General features: G+C 49.2%; 1 protein-coding gene across 1 annotated transcript in view; it reads left to right on the top strand.

Moving 5' to 3' along the window:
* Window positions 1–21,298, top strand: part of LOC119445364 (ephexin-1) — a 127,791-nt gene that overhangs the window by 64,442 nt on the left and 42,051 nt on the right. Inside the window, exons 7-8 of the mRNA XM_037709671.2 lie at window positions 3,537–3,672; window positions 12,839–13,399. Coding sequence (XP_037565599.1) covers window positions 3,537–3,672; window positions 12,839–13,399 — 697 coding nt within the window. The remainder of the gene's footprint in view (window positions 1–3,536; window positions 3,673–12,838; window positions 13,400–21,298) is intronic.

Here is a 21,298-nt window from a genome sequence, read left to right as displayed (position 1 = left end):
ACAAGGGCGTTCGTTCCCGACGTGCGTTCTCTTTCTCTCGTTCCCGACGCGTGCTCTCTTTCTCTCTCGTCCATAGCTAGGGGCGCTGCAGTGCACAAGGGCGTTCATTCCCGACGTGCGTTCTCTTTCTCTCGTTCCCGACGCGTGCTCTCTTTCTTTCTCGTCCATAGCTAGGGGCGCTGCGGTGCACAAGGGCGTTCGTTCCCGACGCGCGCTCTCTTTCCCGTCCGTAGCTAGGGGCGCTGCATTGCACAAGGGCGTTCGTTCCCGACGCGTGCTCTCTTTCTCTCTCGTTCCCGACGCGCGCTCTCTTTATGTCTCGTCCGTAGCTGTAGTTTACCTGAATGATCTCCCGGTGCTTCGCCCACTCATCATCATTCACTTCGTGGATATGCTGTGATTTATCTTGACAGTCCTCACTGCTGATTCAGCCATGCCGTTTGATCTTGGGTAGCCTGGACTTGATGTTGAGTGTTCCACTCTGTGACAAAGTTATTGAAAGCTTCACAGGAGCATTTGGCCATTGTCTGTGACAAGAACTGCTGGCACACCGTGTCTCGCAAAATGTGCCTTCAACTTGCAGATAACACAGGAGTTCAGCTGGTCAACTTCCCAGAAGTTGCTATAATAGTCCACAGTTGCCAGAAAGTTCTTGCCCTTGTGCTCCATTATTATTGCACCCATGTTCGTCTTCCTTTCTGTTGTGCTGTCTCGTTGCGCGCTATTTCAAGATGGTTCTTATGTCACAACCCACACGCTCCCAGGGGAAAGTCGGTCATGGATGAGGCTTTAGTGTCTCTCTCTGCTGTGGCGTTGCCTGCTTTTGACACACTTCACATGGTTGAACATGATCTTTGATTTCAGCATTCATGCCGGGCCAGTATACGCCAGTGCACGTAGTGCACGTAGTGTGCTCTCAATGCCCATGTGTGTTGCATGTAGCTTCTCCTTCAAGTCAGGTCGAAGAGCTTTGGGGATCACTAGTCATTGCCCGTTGTATATGAGGTTGTCATGCACTGCAAGCTCATCTCTGAATGTAAAGTAGGCTTTGGCTTCTGGAGGCATTTGATGTTTGATTTGTGGCCATCCTGATAGAATAACCGTCTCAAATTTCTCCAGAGAGTCATCCATCAGGGTTGCAGCACTTAACTTTTCAACTATATCTTTATGAACTGGTAAGCACTGCACAACATTTATGTCCTCCATTTGTTCTTCACATCGTTCATTCGGTAGAAACGATGAAGACATGATGTCGGCCAGAAGAAGCTCCTAGCTTTGTCAATACTGTATGTCAATGTTGTAACGCTGCGTTTGCAAAATCATCCCTTGCGACCTTTTTGGCACTTGATCAAGCTGTTTCCTCATGATTGTTTGCAGTGGCTTGTGCTCAGTCAGCACAGTTGCATGTCCCCCAAGAGTATGCTGATGGAACTTGCATAGTGAGAATACAATTGCAAGCATCTCTTTCTCTATCTGCGCATATCGCACTTCAGTAGGATTGAGTGCTCTGCTTGCAAATGCTACTAGCTGATCCTCTTGTATGGGTGCAGCTCCTAAACCGCGTTCACTATCATCGCACTGCACTACAAGTGGTTTCTGTGGGTCGTAGTGTGCCAATACTGGTGCTTCAGCAACAAGGTTCTTGGCTTCTTGAAATGCCTTGGCATGTTCATTTTTCCAGTCCCACGCTTGACCTTTGACTGTTAGCCTCCTGAGCAGCTCGGTTACTTCCGAGATTCTTGGTAACAAACATGCAAGGTAGTTGACCATACCACAAAAGCGTTGAATGCCGTGGACATCATTGGGGGGTGGCATTTTTCGTATGGCTTTGGCCTTTTCAGGGTCGACACTTAGTCCATAACTTGTGAGCAAGTGTCCAAGAAATGCCATACTTGTATGGTGCAGTTCAGTTTTTTTCCTTGTTCAGACGCACACCAATCTTGTACACCTGTCGAACAAGCTGTTGAGCTTCAGGTCATGCTTCCTTTTCATTTTCACTGACACCAAAAACCAGTATGTCATCTGCTACGTATAGCACACCATTGAGTCCCTCCAGGGCTGTTTGAAGCCTTTTCTAGAAGATTTCACGACTAACCGCCTAGCCAAATGGGAGGCGGAGCCATTTGAAACATCCCATTGGTGTCTGGAATGTAGTTAGGAGACTAGATTCTTCATCCAGAATGCACTGCCAGTATCCATTGCTTATGTCAAACTTTGAGAAGATCTTGGCCTTTGCAACCTCTGGCAAAATGTCATCCAGGGCGGGTAGCGGGTGTCGTTCACGTTCCAGAGCATTATTCAAGGCTCGTGGATCAATGCAGGTCCTCATTTCACCATTTTTCTTTGTGGCGATGACCATCTGGCTGACCCATGGAGTAGGTTCACTGACTATCTCAATTATTTCACGTTGCTCCATGTGTCTGAATGTCTTTTCGAGTTGTGGCTTGAAGCTGACAGGGATGCAGAAGTTTGTCACTGCTTTTGGACACGTTGATGGCTTAGTTACAAGATGCGCTTTTCCTGTCCTAAGGATTGTCCAAAAACATCTGGGTACTTGTGGAAGAAGCGATTCATCAAGCCTTTTATATGTTCCTCACAGACACTGGCAACGAGATTATAGTCCACAGTAATGAGTCCCATGGCTTCGGCTGTCTGCCGAAGTGGTGTGAGGTCATCTTTCACAACGATGAACTCTTTTAATTAATTTAATTAATTAAAATTAATTAATTAATTTAATTCTCCGTAGGCAGTGCACCTAAAGAAACTTGAATTTCGAGTGGCTGCCTAGTGCATACTACCACTTAAGGTATGCCATATTCCCGCCAGCTGAGGTTCCTCTGTAAGCAGGAACCAGTGTTGAGAACCTAAAGGGTTAGTGTGCTGTGCTGCTGCCTCAAAGCATCTGCAGCAGACAGTGCACTGGGTAGCGGACGAATTAGGGCTTGGCACGGCAGTGACATAATGCACGCGAGAAAGTATAGGAAATGTTCAGCGCTTGTAGGTGGCCACCGTCTTCTTCTGGGGATTGCAGGAATGAGTGAGAGGGATACTGCTCGGCATGTACTTGTCGCACGCAAAGCCCGTTGTCCCTGCGCAGGCCGTGCCGACAGATGTACGATGCTCTAAGCTCACACATGCAATGCACGAGAAGTTTCCTGGGCTACGATGCACCGATAGATAGCAGGACGACACGATGCACTGCTCCTTTGCCTTGAGGCACTTTAATTGAAAGTCATGCATGCCCATATGCTGATCAAGATTAGTCACATTGCAACGCTTTATGTTGACAGGTTTTTGAGTTGACTGTGAATTGTAAAATCAGCAGGGGCTGAAGGGGTGCCTTGTAACACTATGCCACAGAAATGGTGGCTTCAAAACTTGGCTGCCAAGCTTGGTGTCTCGGGACTTGGCACATGGCAGGCGAGGCGCACTTCCCAAAGGTGGTTTGCAGCACCATATGGCTGTGGTGTACTGCATCTGTTGTGCCAGATGAGTCATGCCAGCCATATTGTGTGACGAGCATTGTGACATCGCAGTGACGGCCGGCTGCTGGAGGAAGAGCCCCTGTACCAGTTCTACCAGCAGGCCGTGGTGCAACAGGCCTGCCAGTGGGGATCGGTTGATGGAGACGAGCCTTGTGGACAGCGCACCCTCTGGCGAGAACTGCCGCAGGTGGGCATTCCTATGCACTGTGTGACTAGGCTGTGTAGGGTTTGTTGCAGAGTTTGCAGACACCAAGCAGTGGCCTTCTATAAGCAAATCGGGAGAAATGAAGCCACATATGAAACACAAATTTTAAAAAATGACTGAGACATCTGCCAACTATCATGCAAGGAAATCATCTGGTGTTCGTTCTCTTTACTTGATTTCATACTTGGCAGACAATGCGGCGGCCATCTATCCAATTATCACTGAAGCCATGTATTTTGCAGCGATCTACGATGCTTTCGACAGAATGACTACTCCATATATTATAACTACAACTTATTGATGTGGGGCTATATGTCAAATCACAGAGTACACACTTTGTACTTCCAGCATGCAACATATAGTACTATGTCTTGGTCTGAATGCAAGTGTGCACTTGGCCACTGGTCACAGAAACATGGTGCTCCACTTGTTCTGTAATGGTAATAGGTTCCGTTCAGCAACACCTTCCACGTAATTGTTGCATCCTAATGTTCATTAATGGCCCGTTAGCTTGCTCTCAGTATTGTATAAAATATTCACCAAGGTAATTTCCAATAGAATCAGGGCAACACCTGACTTTTGTCAACCAAGAGAACAGGCTGGCTTCAGGAAGGGATGCTCTACGATGGATCACATGCATGTCATTAATCAGGTAATCGAGAAATCTGCGGAGTACAATTAACCTCTCTATATGGCTTTCATAGATTATGAAAAAGCATTTGATTCAGTAGAAATACTAGCAGTCATAGAGACATTACGCAACCAAGGAGTACAGGATGCATACGTGAATACTATAGAGTGGAATCTCGAGGATACGAATCTCACGGGGTCATAAAAAATATTCGTATTAGCCGAAATTCGTATCATCGAAACACAATTAAAACTAACTAAATTATGGGGGGATGAGGGGATCAGATGGCGAAAATTGCGAGAAAAATTGATTTTTGAAAACCACACGTTTCGGTATCTGCAACACCTAATCTACGCTGTATCGAAATGGTTTGGCTGAAAACGCACTAAAAGTGGCCGAAAAATATTTATTCGTCAGTGCGCAGCACGAGAAAACAGCTTTCAATCGCACCAGATCACCGCAATTCACGGAGACATATCTCGTATTTCCCGCCACCGAGCGCCGCCATCATGGTATCGTTCGAAAGCTCAAAGTTTCGCCGTACCGCTTCTCAATTCGTCCGTCATCGCCATCTCGTAACAAATGCGCAAACTCAAAAGAAGCGCGGGTCTGCGATAGGTAGTCACACGGGCCCTCCGATGAAAGCGGGCTTCCGATTGGCTGCCGTGCTGAAAGGCGTCTCTCCATTGTTTGCTGCTGTGACAGGGGCAAGATGGCAACCGCAGTTGTCTGCTTCGTAAACCACGCCGGCGTCTTCACTTGACACGCAGAATTTGGATTACTGAGAGCTCCCAGGTTAGTGATGGATCGTCGCTCGTTGGAGAAAAAATTTTGGATGAAGCACGCCTTCGAAATACGGAAGCGCAAGCCTCCTACGGCAAGAAAAATACGGCGATTAGCGGGAGGAGCACCCGACTGAACGTGCCGCGCTACCTTGCACCGTGGATTACGTGCCGCGCTATCTTGCACCATGTGACTCCAGCAGCGAAACCGACAATCGCCCTGTGCCATCGGCACCGATAACGCAGTCGACAGAAGACGCGCCAACGGAGGCTCTCGCGCCTCGGCGTACCGCTGCGCGAATCAGCCGAGATCGTATCTCGGTCGACATAGCTTGCTGCGTTTAGGCAAAATGGCGCAAACGCAAAGAACGTGGCCGACGGAAGCACAGCAGCCACTCCGTCCGATGGGCGGCTGCCGAAAAGGAGGAAAAACGCAAAAGCACCAAAAGCGCCACCGCTTCAAACTCTTCGCGCCCAGTCGCGGCCTCTGCGCTGTCTGGCGTCGCGTCCGCGCCTCCGAACCAAAAGAGAAAGGGAGAAAACGCGCGACTGCGCGCCGTTCTTTTTTGCGGCCGTCGGTGGGGCGGCGTTTATTTGTATCAACCAATGCGGGTCGAAAATCGATTCGTAAAAACCGTACTCTAGCACCTTGCAAAGTAATGGGGCTCGGCGGGGACCACGGAAAAATTCGTATCATCCGGAAATTCGTATTAGCCGTGATCGTATCATCGAGATTCTACTGTATTGGCAAATATCTACAAGGATTGCACAGCAACCTTGGTTCTCCACAAGAAAAGTAGAAAGTTACCTATCAAGAAAGGGGTCAGGCAAGGAGACACAATCTCTCCAATGCTATTCACTGCATGCTTAGAAGAAGTATTCAAGCTCTACGACTGGGAAGGCTTCGGATTGAGGATCAACGGCAAATATGGTTGTGCCAGATGGCATTTCGCAATCACAGCGCCGCCGCGCATGACCTGCAGTTATCCACATGGTGCGTCTTGACTCTTAAGCCTTTCTACGCCCGCTGATGAACTTAAGTACTTTGTTGCTTTGTTATTGTTCTTTTTTTCTTTATTACGCATGTTTTTTTTTTCACTTTCGTGTTTGTTTGTAGCATCGGGACGATGCTTAATGAGGGGAGGGTATTGAGACGTGTACATGTTTATCTTTCACCGCTTTTCACCGGCTAACAATTGTTAAACGTTATCGTTAGGCACAGGACGCGCCTGCATGTATCGGAAGTTTCTCGAACGGTATCGATGCTTCTATCCGTTGTCTGTTGTCACCGACGCTTATGTAATCTGATTGCATGAGCGACGCGAATTGTCTCGCACTTTCTGGAAGCCACGTGGGCACCAGGGATTAATCTGGAACCTTCGATGACTGATGTATAAAAGCCGATGCGTTTCGCCGCTGATCAGATTTTGACAACCGCCGACTGTGTTTGCCGCTATCGTGCTTCGAGTGCAACTTGCTTTTGTGGGCACAGGTTCGCCCAATAAGAAGACCGTTTCGTCATTCACATTTTTGCAACTCTTCACTTCACCGTCACTACTACATGACAGTATTTACTCGATTGTAACGCGCACCTGTTTTCAACGACCAAAAAAAATATCTTTTACAGTACCAAGCATGTCATGCTTTCATACAGAAATACAACTTTTCTCATTTGGAAAAACAAAGATTTACTCCCAGTGCACTAAAGTTGCGATGAATAAAAAATGTCGCAGTTTCACCCCAAAGGCGAAGCTTCGATTGCAATAGAAAATTAGTAGACCGCTATATGAAGCAAGGATAGCAGTTTTATCGGTCGTATAAACTTGCATACATTCGCTTACTAAATAAATTAGCAAGCACGTTGTCACGTAGCGGAGGTGGTGGCGCATGAGGCGCCTGAAGACGGCGGCGAGAGAGAAGGCTTGTGCCCACCGGCTACCTTCGCCAAGCCCTTGTTGGCTTGGAAGCTTTACAAAGCTTCCTTCGCACGAAAGACAACGAAAATGCGGACAAGGGTCTGCAATGTGTGTAAAAGGAGTTGGTCCCGTCCAAGGGTGTGACACACCAGCAGAAAATACAGTCGAATCTCAATAATTCGAACTCGAAGGGGCCCAAAAATTTGTTCGAATTAAAAGGACTTATTTTTGACATATTTGTGCACCATAGTGCTACGTACGAATGGTGCGAGTCATGAAATACTGCGGCGTGCAACCACACAGCGAGAGCGAGGGCCACGAAACTGCCCACGCCGGCGAACGCTCGCTTCCCAATAGCGCCTCTTCCTCTTCACAACCACAGTCTCTCTCTCTCAGCATCCCGATAACGGAAGTGAACGAAACTTCAGGGAGCGGGCCGCGCCAGCATGGCGGCATGGCGAAGGTGAGGGAGGAGGGCGGCAGGGAAGTGCATTTGGCCTCGGCAACCCCGTCGCTTCGGTGGCTCCCCTCGCCCTCCCTCTCAACTCTCTCGTAGCTCCCTCACCTTCGACTGTCTCCGTTGCCGCCCGGCGCCAGCTTAGCCCGCTCCCCGAAGTTTCGTTTTCTGCTGTTGAAGCGAGCGTTGGCCGGCGTGGGCAGTTTCGTTGGCCGGACTCGACCTCTGCGTTGCTTCCCTCTGCGTCGCAGCTGCAGCGTTGGCTGAGACGTCGACATGTACACGCGTGTTCCAGCGTGACGCTGGAATGGCGACCTTACCATTTGAGAGCGGAAATTTTCGCCGCGGTATTTTTTTCTTTCTTTTTTATTTCTCCACACGGCGTTGAGGGGTCTCTCCTAAGCTTTTGCTTTATGGCGGTGTCGGAGCATTGCCAGTTGTAGGCACCACCACATGACGCCGTGCTGCTGAGAGCATTGTCGGTGCGCGGTTATGTTCGAATTAACCATCGCAAATGCTTTCGCGTTCGAATTACCGAGCGTTCTCGCCCATTGGAATACATATAATTTTGACGGGACCACAGCGTCAGTTCGAATTAACGAGATTCGACTGTAACTATTTTTTTGCAAGAAATAAATGTTTTCTGCCCTTGCACCTCAATATGTGCTTGTCAGCTTCAAATTTTACTGGATTCGGATGGTATGTTTTCCCGGATCGTACGTTTATTTTTCGCGTATTTTTTGAAAACGTATGAACGAGGTTGTACTGTATATCCCCCAGATTTGTCGTGACCCACCGGTGGGACACGCGTCGATGCCTCTTTCTTTTGCTCCAACGAGATGGCGCTGCCACCTTTGCAGCGGGCGTTTGGCGCGTTTATTTGAAAGATGCAAAGCTGTTTTCCACCTTATTCGCGTGAATGTATGTTTAAATACAAAGTGCTTGCCACAAGACAACATATGAAGTCAGTTTCTGTGATAGAAATATTTATTAGGTAAATAAAAGTTAAAATTTAGCAGCAATATTAACCTTGTCTTTTGAAGTTTATATCGTATTGCAGTTGAAGGTAGCTTGCATCTCAGCTTACTTGTGCTTAGAGTTAAAGCACGACAAGCACATGAATGGCTTGCCAGGCCATTCTCCACAGAAAGTGGTCACTTTTGTTGCTCTCAACCTAATGTCGTTTGGGATGCTGGTGGTACTGATGGCCGCATAGCAGCGTGTGCAGCGCCTTCGAGTGTTGCGTGCCGACCTACCAGTTTTTTCGAGCGTGTGGGCGCGCTTTCTCCCACGACTTTCTTCGGTCTTGTCTTGACGAGGGCCGAAAAGTGAACGAGCCAGTTCTCCGAATTTTATAATTGGCATAGACTTTCCTTCAAGCATGCCACGAATGTTCCACGCATTTACAATGGCACTTTCGACAAGCAACTCAACGGCTACCTTCCTGTACCACTTCGGCCCTTTTCTAAGGCAGCTGTAGTAAGATGCCATTTGGTCGCTATAGTCCACGGCTTTTTTGCTGCGTTATAATCGAGAACGGCCTGAGGTTTCGTGATTGGTGTGCCGTTCCTTGTTTTCGTGCCGCTGTCCACCAAAGTTGCTTCATGTTTGGCGACAGATGTGAGCATCAGAACGGGCCTCTTGTCCATCCACACAGTAGCTTAACTCCATCTTTGGACTGAAGTCCGGCCACACTGCCTTTCGCAATCTTCGCTTCAGTGACTTCTTTTAGCAGCCCTTTCCTTGTTGAGCGAACTGTGCCGCAAATGAAAGTTTCTTCTTTTAGAAGGCGAAGAGCAAGCGGCAAGCTCGTGTAGAAGTTGTCTACATAGAGCGTGCGCCCAACTCCCTTATAATTTTGCATGAGTTTCAAACATACATCTTCTGTGAGTCCAACGCCAACTTGTCGATCAGACTTTCCGGCATAAACGTCGACATTTAGTGTGTAACCTTCTTTTGTACATGCCTTGAAGAGCTTGACTCCGTACTTGTGGGCTTTTCCTGGAATATACTGTCTGAACAAAAGTCGACCACGCCATAGCACCATTGTTTCGTCGATCACAACCTCATTTCCTGGCTCAAGTACAGCGGCGAAATTCTTGTTCAATTTCTCTATCAGAGGTCGGATCTTGAAGACACGATCCTGCGACTCTGTAAGCAATTCATTGTCCGCAAAATGCCAGAAACTGAAAAGCAGGAAAAAGCGGTCACGGCTCATATTTTGGCGAATCAGTTCAATGCCACACAGGTGGCTTTTTGCCCAGTAGTGGCTCAGAGTAGGAAGGCGGACAAGACCAATACAAATCAGTACTCCAACAAATGCTTTCATTTCTTGGACATTGGTTTCCGACCAATCCTTCAATCGTGACTTAGATTTTGGTGTAGTGGACACCAAGACTTGTTGGGCAAACTTGTTTGTCTCATCCACCATCATTTGCCAGATATCATCCGTAATAAACATGCAGAATAACGTCAGGGAATCATGGCTAGATGGCAAGTGATTGATCTTGATTTTTATTGAGTGCAGCCTAGAGTGCGGAGTCACCCTAGGCGAAGTGATTGTTGCCGGTGTCCATTTCTCTAATGATGGTCTCAAAGAAATGAGAGTGTCGTCTGAATCGTCCGCTTCGGAATCCCCAGTCAGGTCTGACTCACCGTTCGACGTGCTGGCCGAGGTCTCTGACGGTTCGTAACTGCTGTCTTCGTCACTGGCTTCGCTGTCTGTCCATGGATGAAGATCTGAGACTGAAGCACTCGACTCATCTGCGGGGGATCGCGATGTTGCTGGCGCATTCTTCCCGCCAAAACTAAGTTCGTGTCTTTCCTCGGTGCTGCGCTTTCTTTTGCACCCGTAAAAGGCACGAGGCTCCATTAGGCGCGCTGAAAAGTTTTGGAGCAACAGGGAAAACTAATACACTTAGTCCAGCATCACGTATTTCAAAAACTGCTGGTAAAGTTTGCAAGCAACACAATGAAGCAACGTGCCGCCACTCGGCTCCTTAGAAACAATCGCGCCACCTCATGTCCAATGCAATAGACAATATACATTAGTTGCAATTTCGAACTTCAGACGGCAGCACAAGATGGAGAGCTCTCGCACACAGCACAAAAACATTTTTATTGAGTGTGTCGTGGGTCACCGGTGGGCCATAGCCTTTAACATCGAACAAGTATTCTTCTGGACGTGTGTATCCTCATGCAACAAAAATCATACCTCTGCATTCAAGTGTCATAAAGTTATCGCAGCCGCAAGCAGATAAATGCACGTAACTTCGCAGTCGCATAGGTGGAGCACAGGCCGTGACCCACCGGTGACCCACGACGCAGTGAATGTGTTAAATGATGCATCAGGATGAACTCGGCACTTTATGGTGATAGAGCAGATGCTGAAAACGGGAAGACTAATGCTTAAGCACGTGTGCTGCAGCACATGGAGGAAGCTACGGCAGCTAGGCTAGAATGTACCTAGGCTCGAAGCACCTGCGAGGCGGCTACAGTAGAACCCCGCTGTTACGTTTTTCACGAGACCATAAAAAAAAAAAAACGTAAGAGCCGGGAAACAGGGAAAATTGAGAAATGGAAGTAGTGTTGAACTGCACATAATAGTATTTTAATTCTTACGTGTGAAAAGAAAGTAGTTTCGCCCAACAGCCGAAGTATCGATTGCGATAAGCTATACAAAGTAAGAATAGTAGTTTTATCGTCCGTATAAACTTGTAAACATTCGCTTATTATCTAATTAACAAGCATGATGTCAGCACCCACAGGCAAACATGAACACATCACACTCGATGAGTGCAGACACGCGCTGTCAAACGCTGGCGTGAGGAATTTAAGCGCCGCTGCAGAAACGAGCGAAGTGACCCTCGTGCTGTTGTCTCACTTCAATGCAAACTGAGCGCCGAGAACACATAGCACGCGTAAAGCTACGAGCCGCCGACGCACCTACACTGCGTAGACTCTGCACCCACACAGATCGCTTTCAAGATACGGCCCGCGCGACCGCGCGCCGCTCGCAGTATGATGCCAGAGCACAACGCTGCCCGCTATCCCTCCCCTCTCGCTCCCTCGCCCGTGCCTCGAGCGCAACGGGAGAAGGCGCGCTTCCTCCTTGCTTTTCTTTCTCCCGCGCGTGAGACGTGGTCGTCCGCTGCCCTCGCCGGCTTTCACTCGCACATACAGCATACGGCGCGCAGCGACGGTGTTATCGCCCTTGGACATTATACGGAACATCTATGAGCCAAAAACAATTTTAGGGCCACAACGCATTATAGACACCATCTTTATATAGCAAATGCAGATCTCAAGGGCCATGCTTTTGCTGGCGGAAACCAAAAATAAGCGTCGCCCCTGGCACTTTGGGGGGCCAATGCCATCTTCAAGCAACCAAGCGAAGCGACATGAAAAGTCAAAATGGCCTCTCGGGCCAGCGCGGTGTGGCAATTCGCAATGTATGATGCGGGAACGGTCCCACAGTTGCGATGTAACAGCGGGGTTACCAATGCATTGGGTTCTATGGGAGCTGTGCCGGGACCAGCCGAAAACGACGTAACAGCGGGGAAAACGCAGCACCCGGGAACGTAACAGCGGGGTTCTACTGTATATGGTAACGCAGATTTTGGGTCGTACTCGATTCTAACGTGCACGCAATTTTTAGACCTGTTTTATCGAAAAAAAAAGTATGTGTTAGATTCGAGTAAATACGGTATCTAGCGCATGTATTGCGGTCCTATACAAAGGGTTGGGGGCCAGAGACTGGTTAAGTTTAAGTTTAAGCTTAAGTTTTGACTGGTTGCCTCGAGGATCTCGTTTTGTTCTCGCAACTTGCCGGCATGTTCTCGTTTCGAGTGCCCAGATGATCTCGTTTGAGCGCCTCTGGGCTTTTGGCTCAAGGTCACTTGAAGGTCGCCAACAACAGGAGCCAAAAGCCTTTCATGCTTAATGCAGCACCCCATTTGTCTAATCTATGACTTGCGCATGTTGTAGGCAAGAGCAGGGACCAAACTGTGAGGGAATTATTGGATTCTTTTCAAATGAGAAAAATTCTGCTTGCATTAGTGATGACTATCACACTATTTTCTGCTGAAGTGTGCTTTTTCAAAAGGAATCTTTTGTGATGCTGTGTTTCTATGTCACTCATTTTCCATACTATGTGTGCATGAAAGTCTTCTTGTTCTTGTATCTGGGACTGCTATTAAACAGTTGGTAGTTGGCGCTTCTCTGCGTCTTTCTCGTTCTCTTGCTTCGTGCTCCATACAACATATATAGTAAACCCAAACACCAACTTGCGGAAGGCAAGTTCACTTGGCTGAATTAACGTTTAGTCCAGGTGAGTGTCTCATCCCAGTCTGGTTCTCTGAAGGTTCGTGCGAGTGGTGTGCTGGAACGGCTGACGGACACCGAGCAACGCCAGCAGGAGGCACTGTTTGAGGTTCTCACCTCGGAAGCATCGTACCAGCGCAGCCTACGCCTCCTGTCGGACCACTTTGCACCTGGATTGCACGGCACGCTCGAGCCGCGCGAGTGGGATGCCCTGTTCGGCAGCCTGGCACCCCTGCGCGAGGCCAGCGAGCGGCTGCTGGCACGCCTCGACCAGTCCTGGGATGGCCCGCTGCTGAGCGAGCAGCGGGTGTGCGATGCGCTGCAGGAGCATGCCTCATGGCACGGCGCCGCCTACGTGCGCTACTGCTCCCACCAGGGCCACCAGGAGCGGCTGCTGCGGGAGCTCAGCGCCTCGCGGCCGGACGTGGCCGCACGGCTGCGTGACCTGGAGGTAGCCCCCGACTGCCAGGGCCTGCGCCTCCACTCGTTCCTGCTGCTGCCCATGCAGCGCGTTACCCGGCTGCCCCTGCTGGCCGATGCCCTGCTGCGACATGTGCCTGGCAGCAGGCCGGCCAGAGACGCCCTCGGTGCCCTCAACCAGGTACTAGGCAAGAGATGGTTTGAGTTGACTTGCTGGGTTCATGATGAGAAACTAGAATCAGAGGCCTCCACTCTAACTACTAAAATCTTATTACGATAACAGACGCCAACTAAAGAAATACTTCGTGGTGTGAATACCAAACTGGCAATACCAAAAGAATGCTGCTCCGTAGCGCTTTTGTAGCGAGAGCTACACTGGCCGCATTCTCGCCATTTCGCTGTGGCCGGTGGCCGCACCGCGCCATGTGGCGTCGTCTGCTTGAGTTACCACGGCACGGCGACGCGCTGCTGCCGCCACAGTTGTGTTGCAAGCGTTCGCCGCTTGCATCTGGCATGACGTCAGAGGATGAGCCAGTGAAACTCCGTTGCAACAGAGGAGGAGCCGGCGTTGCATCATATGTATAGAAGGGGCGGCTCGGTGGGATTCGTCGGCAGATATGGAAAGTGAGTCGGAGAGGCTGAAAGAAGCCAGGCTTCGTTGTAGGAACGAAACCAAAAGGAGGCAGCGAGCCAAGGAGACGGAGGAAGAACGAGCCGCATGCCTCGAGAAGCGTCGTAAGTATGAAGCGGCCAGGCAAGTGGATTCAGTTGAGGATGGCACCCGAAACGTGTTCAAGTCACGGGGCGACAATCCTTTATCCTCTCGCCTCACCGACTGTCTTTCTGGCAATTGAGAAACAACAAGATGAAGACTTTCAATATAAATGTGTTACACTTTAAAAATGTCTAGTCTTTAATGTAACCATAACTTAACGAGAGGTAACAACCAAACCTAAACACTCAGACGTACGAAGCTAAATGATAAAGATGTGACCGTAGAGAGAACCAAGCTAAACAATAAGAATAACCGTACCTCTCGCTACACACACCCAGGAATAACTGAGTTAAGCCACAGCCAATTTTTAAAAAGAAGATGCTTGCTTGTCTACTCATGCTTCAGATGTGAATTCTTGTCATTTTGTTTTATCTGTCGTCTTTTCAGAGGGGTGTTAATTACATAGGTGCGATGCGCGAAGGCACGCACAAGTGTTGCAATATAGGTTGCTTTCTGATTTGTTGTATTTTTGAAGTGTTCATGACCTTATTACTGTGATCAAGATTTGCAATTTTATTTCTATGAGCAGTTTGCAAATGCTGTCTAACTGCCTGAATTTTTTTTTTATTTTACTTTTTTACAAGTGTAAAACTATGTGTGCTTCTTTCATTAACATATTGTTGAAAAACACATGGTGCTGAGCGTTGTGCAGTTTGGTGGTTAGGGCGGGTTTATTCAGGCATTTGGTTGCCTTTTTGCCACCCCTTCCCACACAACCGCTGTGTAAACATCATTTGTATATCTGAATGAATGAGTGAATGTATATGCGCTGGATCAGTGGGTCCAGGAGCACGTGCTGTAAACCAGTCTCGATTCGGTAGGTCGATTATTACTTCCCTTATATATATATATATATTACTTCCCGTGTCCTACAGGGCAGCATTTTGGGCTCATTACTCTTTAATTCATACACTAATGATGCTGTTTTTACGTATGAGCCGGCGAAATTTGTAAATTACGCAGATGACACCAGTGTATTCATCACACCAGATTTTTACACTAATTTAATTAATATGGCAGATAGGATTTTTGCATAGCTTCTTTTATTGGTCTGCAGAAAACTGCTTAAAAGTAAACTCTGACGGAACAAAGGCTGTCATTTGTTGTACCAAAGGTGCAGTCGACTTCTGTTAATTCGATCCTGATGGGACCGAAGAAGCTGGTCGAAATATCGGGGCAGGTCAAAATAAACAAAATGTATGGAAAAAAAAGATGCAGATCCCACGCCCTGTGGCAATCGATGTTATGCGAAGCGGAGTTCGGGGAGCCTATCAAATTAACGAAACGACCATGAAAGCACCAAGACGTAGGCGGCTCTTTCATGACCTACATGACACGCATGTGATGACATTCATGTCATGAGTCCCCAGGAGTCCCTTTAGCTACACCTAAGAGACCTTAAGGTGAAAGCCTTAGTCATGCTCATGACTATGACTTGGACCACCAACCTTTAGCCTTTTCCTTCACTTAGTACCACATCCGAACCCATTCCATTGGTTTTTGAGTGTTAATCTTTTTTCGTCGAGTCATTCTGATTTTTTACTGAGAAAGGGTCACGACTATGACTTCTACCACAATCCTTTAGTGTTTCCTTCTCTTAGTGCCCACGTCCAAACCCATTTCAGTGATTTTTGAGTGTTAATATTTTTTCGCGGAGTCATTGTCATTTTTGCACAGTCATGACTATGACTTCTGCCATCATCCTTTAGTGATTTCTTCACTTAGTACCGACGTCAGAACTCATTTCAGTGGCTTTTGAGTGTTAATATTTTTTCGCTGAGTCATTGTCATTTTTGCCAAGTCATGATCATGACTATGATTTGTACCATGATCCTGTAGTGTGTCATTCACTTAGTACCCACGCCCGAACCCATTTCAGTGGTTTTTGAGCGTTAATCTTTTTCGCTGGGTCATTATCATGACCTACATGACATGCATGTCATGACATTTATGTTATGACCTATCACTTATGTACGTCATACACTCCTGTCATACTATGCCAATTTTGGTACCTGCCAAGTTAACGAAACGACCATGAGAGCACCAAGACGTAGGCGACTGTTTCATGACCTACATGACGCGCATGTCATGACATTCATGTCCTGAGATATCATGTGTTCGTCATATACTCTTGTCATAGTGTGCCAATTTTGGTACATACCAAGTTAACGAAATGACCATGAGAGCACAAAGACGTAGGCGGCTAGATAGATAGATAGATAGATAGATAGATATGATAAGGTGATTTATTAACAGAAAGCGACAGGCGAAAAACCAACACAGCTCCAAGGGAACAACGGTCTTGGCGCCAACAGCTCGTGATCTGAGTTTTCGTTCTACGTCGATGATAACGCCCCTCTACTGCTTGCTTCTTGTTCTTCTTCTTCATTACAATAACCCCGGCAGCGAAGGGGAGCCACCCTGACGACTCAAGGCGATGAAACAATGAGAGGGTCGTGATGCGGCTTGAAGCAGCTGACGTGAACTGTGTCGTGGCCAAGACGGCGCTTGTCGAAGGAGCGGTTAACTGGCTCAATGACATAAGTGACGAGAGACTGGCACTCGATGACGCTGTATGACCCGTGGTACTTAGCAGCAAACTTGGGAGTGAGGCTGGGAGAGTAGAATGGTTGTCTAAGCCCGACGAGGGATCCAACGGCAAAACTCTGCACATGCTGATCGTTGTCGCGGCGATCTGTCTGGAGGGCTTGGCTGCCGGACGTGAACGAGCGGGCCAGCTGACGACACTGTTCTGCATGCTGTGCCACGTCAGAAATCGGACTTGAATTCGGAGGCGTCAGGGCGGTACAGTAATATTGTGTCAAGTGTAGAGGACGGTTCACGGCCATATAAAATAAAAAATGGTGAAAAGCCTGTCGTAGATGTGTCGCGGTGTTATATGCTTAAGCCACGAAGGGGAGAACGGCGTCGCAATTGGAGTGGTCAGAATCGACATACATCGAGAGCATATCTCCCAGCATGCGGTTGAAACATTCCATGAGGGTGGTAGGCAGTAGATGTGCGATGAACAATACGGCACGAGTGGAGAAGCTCTTGTATGACGTTGGACAAAAACACACGGCCTCTGTCGCTAAACAGTTTCCGCGGTGCACCATGACGGAGTATGAAATGGCGCAAAATGAAGGAAGCAACGTCACGAGCACCAGCCGCAGCGAGTGGAGCTGTTTCTGCATATCGCGTGAGATGGTCGACCGCAACAATTATCCAGCGATTGCCAGATACAGAGCATGGAAGCGGTCCATAAAGGTCGATCCCAATGCGTTCAAAAGGGCGGGCAGGACATGGTAAAGGCTACAGCTGACCGGGTGTATGGTGAAACGTCTTCCGTTGTTGGCATACGGGACAGGACCGAACATATTTACAGACAAATGTGTACATCCCACGCCAATAGTAGCGTTGGCGCAGCCGCTGATACGTTTTCAGCCCACCAGCATGGGCATGTTGCGGATCAGCATGGAAGTATGCGCAAACATCGGTTCGCAAGTGCTTGGGTATGACTAGCAGCCATTTACGTCCGTCCGCCTGGTAGTTGCGGCGGTATAAAAGTGCATTGTGTATTGCAAAATGCATGGCTTGGCGACGAAGGGCACGGGGTTGGCTAGCGGGTGAAGAGGCACAGAGAACTTTCAAGAGGGATGCGATCCACGGGTCTTTGTGCTGTTCCGAAGGCATCTCTGTGATGGTGAGAGCATCCAGGGAAAAGGCGGCCGCTGAAGTTGGGCCTTCGTCGGATTGCACGGGTGATCGAGAGAGCGCATCTGGGTCAGAATGCTTGCGCCCAGATTGGTAAACAAAACGAATGTCGAATTCTTGTATACAAAGAGCCCAACGACCGAATCGACCCGAGGGATCTTTGAGGGAAGCCAACCAGCAGAGTGCATGATGGTCGGTGACAACGTCGAATGGCCTGCCGTACAAATGGGGCGAAATTTTCCTAACGCCCATACAATCGCTAGACACTCTTTTTCGATGACGGAATAATTTGATTCCGCCTTGGTGAGGGCGCGGCTTGCATATGCCACGACATACTCAAGGAAGCCGGGCTTGCGCTGGGCGAGGACTGCACCAAGACCAATACCACTGGCGTCTGTATGTATTTCAATTGGCACAGCAGGGTCGTAATAGCGTAGCACGGGTGGCGAAGTAAGTAGAGCGAGGTCGCTGTCGATGGACCGGCGAAAAGTATCTGAGGGCACCGCATCGGATGCAAGGTGAGGTGTCAGGGCATTCAGCTGATGGTTTGTCTCAGGCTCAGAGGGATCGAGGGTCACGATAACATCCACGTCAACAGGCTGGACGTGGCCAAACGTTTCATTACTGTACAAAGTCAGAGTGCCTGAATTGGGGTTGCAGACAAATAGTCCAGGATTATCCTGTTGAAGCGCAAGGATGGCAAATGGCAGTGACGTATTGTGGCGGCAATGAAATATGTCAGATGGCGTGAACAGAACGGTGGCATCGGGAAGGGCGGCACAGGAACAATGACAACACTGTGAGGTGGCAGGTCAGTATCGGCGGTGACGACAAGCTTGCTATCACCAGGAGCGGGTACATAGGCGGAAGGCGTCTCGCAAAATACAGAGAGCTCTACTTGAGCACGAGCGCAGTCGATAACGGCGTGATTACGCGACAAAAAATTCCACCTATGACAAGGAAGTCTAGCACGGCTGTGGTCGGCACTAAGGACACCGACAGGAAGACACAACAGCGTAGGTTTCGCCAGGCACAGCAGGAACAGCATCGAGCACGAGCCCCACTACAGTAGCGCTGGCGATTCGGCTGCGGAGCTCTACACGACGCACTTCTTCTTCCTTACATCTTCCCCCCTCGCTGAAGACGGAGCCGCACAGGAGGCCTAAGGCGTCGTGAGGACGAAGGGCTCGTGATACGGCTTGAGCCGATCGATGGGGACAGTTTCGCGGCCTCGGCGACGCAGGTCCGTAGGGGGCGTCAGAGGTTCGATGACGTAGTTCACCGGAGAAGTTTGCTGCAGAACCCGGTAGGGTCCATGGTATCGGGATACAAACTTGGAGGAGACACCTGATGTCGAAGTAGGAAGCACCCACAACCAAACGAGAGCGTCAGGCGAAAACTGGGTGTGGGGGCTCCCGTCGTCATGACGAAATTTCTGAAGCGCTTGTTCTTGCGTTGTAAGGGAGCGAGCTAGTTGCCGACATTCTTCTGCATACCGGGCGGCTTCTGAAACCGGTGTACCCTCTGATAAGTCGGGACCTTGCGCTGCTCCAAAGCCATGTCGACAGAAGTGAATGGGGGAAGTGGGTCGTCTAGGACGGAGACACTGACAATGTCGGTGTGGACAGGCGAGCGCGAAAGAGCATCGGCATCGGCGTGCTTCTTGCCTGAGCGGTAGACAACCCGGATGTCGTACTCTTGGAGCCTCAGCGCCCACCGGGCTAGGCGGCCGCAGGGATCCTTGAGGGACGACAACCAGCGAAGTGCGTGGTGATCCGTGACAACATCGAAGGACCGGCCGTACATTTATGGACGAAATTTTGTAATGGCCCAGATGATCGCTAGACATTCTTTCTCCGTTACTGAATAATTTGCTTCGGCTTTCGTAAGAGTGCGGCTCGCGTAAGCAACGACATATTCTTGGTAGCCGGGCTTTCGCTGGGCCAGCACAGCGCCAAGACCAACGCCGCTAGCATCCGTATGGATTTCCGTGGGAGCAGTTGAATCAAAATGGCGTAGTATCGGTGGTGTTGTAAGCAGGCGACGTAGCGTCGCGAAGGCCTCGTCGCAAGCCGGGGACCACGCGGAAAGATTGGTATCTCCATTAAGTAGCTCTGTCAGCGGTGCCATAATCGAAGCGAAATTTCGAATGAAGCGGCGGAAGTACGAGCAGAGGCCAATGAAGCTACGCAAGTCTTTTAGAGACGTTGGCCTTGGGAATTCTGTAACAGCATGGAGCTTTGCGGCATCGGGGAGAACGCCGTCCTTCGACACGACATGTCCGAGAATTGTCAGCTTCCGTGCCCCAAAGTAACATTTTTTCAGGTTGAGTTGGAGGCTAGCATCACTGAGACAGCGTAAAACCTGCTCCAAGCGATCAAGGTGAGTAGGAAAATCTGGTGCAAACACTACTACATCGTCCAAATAACACAAGCACGTGTTCCATTTGAGGCCTCGAAGAATAGTATCCATCATCCGCTCAAAAGTCGCGGGCGCGTTGCAAAGGCCGAATGGCATCACACGAAATTCGTATAAACCATCTGGTGTGATAAAAGCTGTTTTAGGCTTATCGTCTGCAGCCATAGGCACCTGCCAATAACCAGAGCATAGATCGAGGGAGGAAAAGAACTCTGCACCTTGTAAGCAGTCTAAGGCGTCATCAATCCGTGGCAATGGATAAACATCCTTTCAGGTTATTTTGTTTAGGCGACGGTAGTCCACGCAAAAGCGGGTCGAGCCATCCTTCTTTTTAACTAAATCAACTGGTGATGCCCATGGACTGTCGGATGGTTCAATGACGCCACGCTTGAGCATTTCACCTACTTGCTCATCAAGGACGCGTCGTTCTGTCGAAGATACGCGGTATGGTCGCTGCCGTAGCGGTGAGTGAGCACCGGTGTCAATCCGGTGGCATACAGTCGTCGTTCGACCCAGAGAAGTGCTATGGCTGTCAAAAGCAGGGCGAAATTTGTCGAGGAGACGGAGGAGGTCACGGCGCTGCTTGGGGTTTAAGGTGTTGTCGACGACGTGACTGAAAACGTCTTCAAGCGATGTGGCAGGTACGGGACAACCGGAGAGGGTGTTGACCTCGGACGATCCATTAGGAAGTTCTAACGCGGTAATGGTGTCGTAAGGCTCCACAGTGCCGAGAGATTCACCGCGAAGCAATGTAATCGGCAATGGGAAGTGGTTGTAGACAGGAAGGTGAGTCGCACCTGCTTGAAGGCCAAGCAGCGCGGTTTGGAGTGGTGAGATGTGGCGACGAACGAAAGCAGTGGAAGGTGTGAAGAGTACGGTAGAGTCGGAGGCAATGGAACAGGATACAGGTGCCAGAACGGATGCGTGCGGAGGTATCTGGATGTCGTCAGTGAGGATCAGATCAGATCAAGGATCAGATCATAAGAACACGAAGCCAGCACAAGGAACCTAACGCTGTAGATTGCGTCTTGTATGAGCACCCTGGCCGTACATGCTCCAACGGGTTGAATATGTTGTGCGCTTGCATTACAGAGAGAAAACACTGAAGTCGGCGCCGTCACTTTATGGATGGAGCGGCAAAACTTATGACTCATTACGGAAATAGCGGCACCA

The sequence above is a fragment of the Dermacentor silvarum genome, chromosome 3 (genome assembly GCF_013339745.2).
Source record: "Dermacentor silvarum isolate Dsil-2018 chromosome 3, BIME_Dsil_1.4, whole genome shotgun sequence".
NCBI lineage: Eukaryota > Metazoa > Arthropoda > Arachnida > Ixodida > Ixodidae > Dermacentor > Dermacentor silvarum.
The sequence above is the reverse complement of the archived record's forward strand: the minus strand, read 5'-3'. Positions and strand labels throughout refer to the sequence as shown.